Here is a 6,808-nt window from a genome sequence, read left to right as displayed (position 1 = left end):
AGATTCGATACAACCACCGGAAAGTTAAAATCGCTGGCGCAAAGAATTTCGAGAGCGCTCCTCAAGCAGACACTGTCGACTAGCCCTGCTGCGTTCCTTTCTCCAACATTATATCATTCGTCAAAGACGGTTCATAGTTGACGAATTATTTCTGACATCTGCATGATCTCGTTTGAGGATCGCAGCAGGGTTTTCGATCGCAATGACGACGGGATAAAGAGTAATTCGAGGATGTCCAAGCAGGATCGATGTCTCGTCGTTCGAGGCTCGCGCGTTGAGGCAAGGATGTTCATCCAGGACGTCTGACGGAGGCCTCGCGAATGTCCCCGGGCAGGAAGAAGATAGTGATGCCAGTTCGGGCGACATGTTCCCAGTGATTTGAGTCTGTGAATTGATCGGGGTGCTCGGGGGTAGCATCCTCCCGTCGCGGCGACGGCGGAACGTGCTCGTTTGGTTTCGAAAATTCATGGTATATATAGTGAACGGTGATCTTGGTTGCCGGAGACCTAGCTAAAACTCCTGTTCTCGTCGGTGGAAGAAAAGCGAAGAGACACCGGAGCCAACCTGTCGCTCTCCGAGGTGGTGAGCTTGCTGGGCCTCGCCGACGAAGACGAGATCCTCGCCGGCACGTCCGAGGAGAACCGGAAGAGGGCCCTGTGGCAGTTCTATTCGACGGGGATGCTGACGCACAGCCACAGCGACGGCGAGTTCCCGATTTATTCTCAGGGTGAGTCCGAGTTGTCCGAGTTATCGGGTTCCGTGGGGTGCGTTACTCGTCCCCTCTGCTCGCGATCGACGGCTATTTTTAACAGGGAAGGTTCTACCTGTAGCGGAAAATTTGTTGAACAGTAAAAAAAGACGGGAAAATAGGAAAACCGAGGAACAAGCGCGAGCGAAGTAGAAGGCGCTGCCCGATCGACTGGCGATAGCTGATTAACGGCCTGTCGGCACAAAATGGTCTGACAGTGAAGCGTGTGAACTGATACAGTCAAGATTTATACGGTAACCCTTAGAGGACCGAACTAGCCACTACCCTAACGGCCAGAGAAAAACTTGGAGATTTTGTGTAATAGGCTCCTAAGTTATTTGTTGCACGAACAAATTTTGTGTGTTTTCCAGGGAGAGATACGGTGCTGTAATCTAGTTTTCTTTTTGTTACTTTGCTTTTCACCGAGATATGAGGGTCACCCTCAGTTTTTTAAATAGAATGCCCTATATTTTTTCTCGAATTTTGATCGAGCACCAAACTCTGCACAAAATAGTGTTACTCCAAATAGTATCGCAACTCCCAGAGTTATAACTCACCCACGCGAATCGAAGAAACAATTATGTAGAAGAAACTAAGAATAAAAATATGTGGCCCCCGGGGCTCAGCTTTGTTTTTCCAGTTTGGCGTTCGATGTGTCAAAATACCGGAAAAATAGACTGCGAATTTTCCTGCAAAACAACAACAATTGCCTGCACCGATTTCAAGCTACAGGATTGCAAGCTGGAAACGGTAACAACAGTATTTTCAATATTCGCCAAATGTTTTTACTGTTTTGCCCTACTCACAAATTGTGAAACAAGAATGTCCGATGATACCCGGAAATGGCACGAAATCATCGATGACCAACCGTGAACTGTTCCCGACTCCAAGGAGTCCTCTCTTTGGGGTATTTCCCAGTTAAATAAACTAGCCCATCAGAGCTCTCCGAGGCCATCACCGCCGGTAATCAGCAAAACGTCCAATCGAAGGGGGACTTTCTTTGCCATCCGTCACGCTTTTTCCTCTCGCGGAAGGTAAAAGCTCGACGGAAGCGGGCCGATCCTGATTGATAAGAACGCGTTGCCGGTCGCGTGACGCGATCGATGGAGAATCGGCCACTCGATTAGCCGCGGGTTTTTCCCCCCGTGGAAAAACAGGAGTAGTAGGAGGGGGGGCAACGATCGCGACTGGAAAAAGTTGATTACGCAGCTACATCCTCTGCTAGGTTACCCTACTCGTTGGGAAGATGGCAGAGGATGCAGGAAACGATTGCTGCAACCGTGTTGCATCGTTGCGTACGCTTCACGGTGACGTAAATACTCGTTGCCTGGATCTCTACCGAGCGTTACACACGCATTTTTTGGAGCGGAGCAAATTTGGCAGTCTCTCGACTTGCAACTGTCTCTCTGTTTTCTCTCTCTCTCTCTCTCTCTCTCTCTCTCTCTCTCTGTTTTTGCTGCTGTTATCTCTCACCGACAATTTTCCCCGTTTCTTTTTCTCCGGCCGCTTTTCAATTAATTCCCAAGCTCGGGAGAATTCGACGCGGATCGCAAGCTCGCGCCCCGGATTTCCATCATTAGCGTGTCGGGTCAGCCAGTCATACCGATCCTAATGAGTTTATCTGTATTAATGCCGAGCGTGTTTGCGGGTCATCGGCTGGCCTAATTTCGATTCGATCGGAACGTTCCGCGAATTATTGAACCGAAAAGATGAGAGAACCGTGAATCACGACCAGCCTGAACAATCTGCTCGGCACATAATTGGATTTAATGGCCGTCGGAGTCCGATTTATGCGCGGTGCCCAGTGGTCGGGGAACAGGTGGCCATCGTCGGAAAAGAATCGGTCCGAAAAATCGAAATTTTCACGTCGATGGAAATAGTCTTTCTCCGGGTGTCGATGTTTTATCAGTATTCTTTTATAGTTTTTCACTTTCGCCGTCGCGTCCTTCGCGATCCTTTGAGCGATCTCTTGAATTATTTTTCCCAATGGGCCATTGTCCGAGGCAAACTTGAGCGAGAAGTGGCAATTGAATAGGTAATAACCACACTCGAGTTCAATTTCGTTGCGCTTAACTCCCCCGCTTCTCGGATAAACGACTGCCAGCTTCAGACTCCTTCGAACGAAACGGTACCGCACCGTAAAAGAATTGTTTAATCTCTATCTGATAACACGCGTTCACCGCCACGTAACTTGCGACGATGTTGTTTCGCCAGATTAAGAGATATCGCATCGCGAAACGTGTGCTTTTAAAATTTTTAGCTGTGCAGAAAGATTAAAATAGCAATCACCGTGCGCAATTTCAGCTTTCCTGTTTCGGATTCGATAACTCTGATTTGATCGAATTGTCGACAGTGTTCGGAATTGAACGCGTTAAAGGGGTCAGCTATTTTCGACATTGTTCTTTTTCAGAGTCGAGTTGTTTGGAAACGCGACTGCATCGAGGGGAAACTCTTCGTTCTTTCCGATATCTTTTTTATCGTATTGGAACACTTGCGCCGCAACTCTATTCCCTGATGCGATACACTCGGTAAAATGTGTTAGCAAGTTCCAAATACGAAAAAGTGGGAACGGTGTTTGACGTTGTGAAACATTTTATTTATACTATTGTACCTCGTACCTTATCCCGTAAAAGTGTACAGTTTCGTATTTCGCAAATATATCGAAAGGTGTTTCTCGAAATTGAATATTCCACGAATGTATTTGTCAGTTTTCACTGTTTTCCGGTAAACTGTTTCAATCTGATGCACGCTGTTAATTCTACGAAAGGTGCGAGCGACTGTCAAAAGATAGTTTGAATGTTGCAATAGACTCGAACGGGTTAATGATGGCAAGAAATTGGAGAAAACGTTTTACGCGAGAGAGTAGCCAGTCGGTTAGGGCGCGCGTTCAGCAAGAAAGTGTCAGGCTCGAAATTTGTATCGCCGTCAGCACCCGGCATTGGATTCTATCGCGAGTAACAGGCCAAAGAAATATTCCTGCAAGATATTCGACGTGCCGCTATTGCCTGCTGTCACCGTCGAAGAAAAATCTGTTCGAACCGGTTGATTTATCGAGGAGAGCGTGAGAAAAGTTGCAATGGTCGTGTTCGGTTGGCTTACGAGCAGCCGCGCGCCGCGATCGATCACGCCGGAAACAAAAGCAGTTTACATTCTCATTGTCATTCGCGATTCCCTCAAGCCCCGAAAGTTTTGCCCGTTTCTGGAAGGAGGGGTCCGGTGATTCTCGATCGGTCTTGCTCGAATTCGTAGAAAACTCGTAGAATCACGGGATTAGATTAATTAGCAGGACCGAAGAGTCTACAACATTGATTTCCCATGCGGCGCTCGGTGAAAAATGGGGAAAGAGATCGGCGACGACGAGAATGTAGATCCGAGATGTTCGCTGAATACAAATGAACCCACTTTTCTCACGAATCCCCCCTTTCTCCGTTGAAAATCGTCATACCTCCGCATAATTCTCATTCCTTCAAGATGGAAGGATAATATTAGGTCGGCGATGAATATTCAAGATCTGCTCGTCAAAAGTGATAGTTACGCTTAACATATCGTGCCGGATTGTATTATTATACAAATGCGTTCGCGAACGTTATGCAAGATCGCGATCTTACGTCCCATTGAGAAATATACGCGCGCGCGTGTGTGTGCTCATGCTCAGCGAAGAATTCAGAAGATCTTGCGAAATGAATCATGGTATTAATGCTTTCATACATAGTTATGAGTTCTGGGCGGATTTTGTGTATTTATGACAGAAATCGATCGATCAAAACAGTAATAACATTTAAAGAATTCTATAGTACTGTTGTTTTCAACCCGATAACATACTTTAAGAAAAGAGATAAATTTCTATTCAGTGTCGTGTAATTAATGCAAGACAATTCTTCTGAAATTCTGAACGATGAAAAATTTCTGATCATTGTAATCGCAAAATAAATAGCAGTGCAAGGTAGTAAAAATAAGAAGCTATTATTTACGAATAATATCGATTTTCCCGAACCATTTTCTCGATTTTCGCGAATCGCTTAAGGGGTTGGACCAATTTCGAAATATCGTTTGCGACAAACGCTGCTGCATTTCTTTCGCGAAATTCCGCACCGGTTCGCGCAATCACGATGCTGATATACGGGTCACCGGGGACACCCGGTACACGGTTGGTCCAGATCTCCGTTATTTCCGTCGAAACGAGAATGAGAGTGCGGAACAGTGAAAAGTGTGACGCCGCGGCGCGGGGCGGCGCGACGGGGTGAAAAAACTGGGGAGTTATAATTTCGCAGCGAGGCTTTAAAAGGGAAAAGCCGGGGCCCGGTCGTTCGTTTCGACGTTCGCGAGCACGCCGTCGAAGAGATGGAAAAGGGCGAGGGGACAAGGGTGGAGGAGGGACTGTCCCGGCATCAAGGAAGAAGCCCATCCTCTTAGTTGCCTGTTAAATATTCACGAGAAGCCTCGTTTCAGCGTGCGTTACCGAGCGAACGAGCTTGCGGGACCGCCGAGGCCCGCAGTACACCCTGGCGCCTCGCGTTACAAGCCCCTCGAGAACCGGCCGGGTTTCCTTTCTAGAACCGCCGCGAGACAAAAGGCTCGTTAAGATTTCTTCCTCCTCCGGGGAATTACTACGCAGCCGATTAAACAGGCCGCTCGGTTTCATTGAACCGTCGGCCGCCGGTTAGGCGACCCCGAAAGTCGGGTTCGATGGGCCTACCGATCTTCTCGATGTAACCCTGACCGTCCGTGTTGTAGAGCAACAAAACTGGAACATGATCGTCTACCGATTAGTCACCATTATGTTAGTAAAGTGTATCAACAAGAAGAGTAACTGTAGAGTACTGTTTCACTCTGGAAAGTCTCCGGCTGAAAATATTTCAAAATGTCTGACGCGTACGGATGTATTTTAGTTCCGACCAGAATTTCAATGTAAACAGCGAGTAATTAATTTTATCCGATAACGAGCATAGTCGTCACACAAAGCTGAGAGGTTCGCAGAGTTTCAGTTAGTACCGTGTTTAACGATTGGTTTAACTCATTAAAGGCTTGTGTTTGTGTTAGGATTTTCCTAAATGCATGACTTGTGTTTAAGAGGAGATTTTGTTCTCTTTGCGCTCGCGAGTATAATTAAGAAAAGTGTATAAAAGCTCGAATGCATTTCCTACATTGCAGTCAGCGATGTCTTCAAAAAGGGTGGTCCCATAATTAATAATTGAAACGAGGGGATAGGATGACTTAAAAGAAGAAGCTTGTATCGTTTTAATCATCTGTGCTTGTTTTTAACTTTGGAACGACAAAATCTTCGATCTGAGAATAAATGTATTGCTATTGTACATCTCGATTCCGCGAGTATCCAACGCAGCGAAAAGACCATGGCATCTAGATCGCTAATAATTTATGAGTTATGCAACACTTCTTAGGAAAATTGTCCGCAGACAGGTCACTTGTATAAACAACGAACTTCTCGAACTAACTTTGTTGCCTCTTCGATCCGCTCCCATCGATTTTAACGTTATTTTATTTTCGCCAGACTCTTTAACAGTGATGGAACACAAGGAAGTTTATTTTAAGTTGCACGAAGCAAACAATATGCTCATTTGATCGTGTTTATTATCGCACCGATGAATGCTTGCGCAAACATTTGCCGTTCTATATCTGGACTCGACGTTCGATCCTGTTTGAACGACTACATATTTTTATAATTCTTTTGAAATACATCAAAACTACAGTGTTCTAAGCACACGCTCCTAAAGTCTTGCGATCGTATTCGAAAAAGTATAAAAATTATAGCTGGTTTAATGTGACTCACCAAATTATGAACTCTAAACGCGCTTTTCTCGAAATGAGTGTCACGATATCTTAAAACCTACTGTGCCGATCGAACTAAAATTTTGCATACGTCTTCAGCACATGCTTGGCTATCGTTGGTATCACAACTATGCTAAAATATATTTTTTCTGAGTTTTACAGCCCCTTAAAAATAGAGAAAGTGAAAAGAATCGAAACGTTATGTGCAAAGTGCATTTTTTAATTTTCAATATTTTGCTTCGTATTTGGTATCGACCACATCCAGAGGGATAC

At 45.5% G+C, this 6,808-nt stretch overlaps 1 protein-coding gene across 1 annotated transcript in view; it reads left to right on the top strand.

The window, feature by feature from the left end:
• Positions 1-428: 428 nt before the first annotated feature.
• The window catches only part of LOC143359657 (phosphatase and actin regulator 2), a 349,047-nt gene continuing 342,667 nt past the window's right edge, over positions 429-6,808 (top strand). Inside the window, exon 1 of the mRNA XM_076797759.1 lies at positions 429-727. Coding sequence (XP_076653874.1) covers positions 679-727 — 49 coding nt within the window. The 5' untranslated portion in view covers positions 429-678. The remainder of the gene's footprint in view (positions 728-6,808) is intronic.

Source organism: Halictus rubicundus, chromosome 12 (assembly GCF_050948215.1).
Source record: "Halictus rubicundus isolate RS-2024b chromosome 12, iyHalRubi1_principal, whole genome shotgun sequence".
Classification (NCBI taxonomy): domain Eukaryota; kingdom Metazoa; phylum Arthropoda; class Insecta; order Hymenoptera; family Halictidae; genus Halictus; species Halictus rubicundus.
Note: the sequence above shows the minus strand (reverse complement) of the source record. Positions and strands in the feature narration are given on the sequence as shown.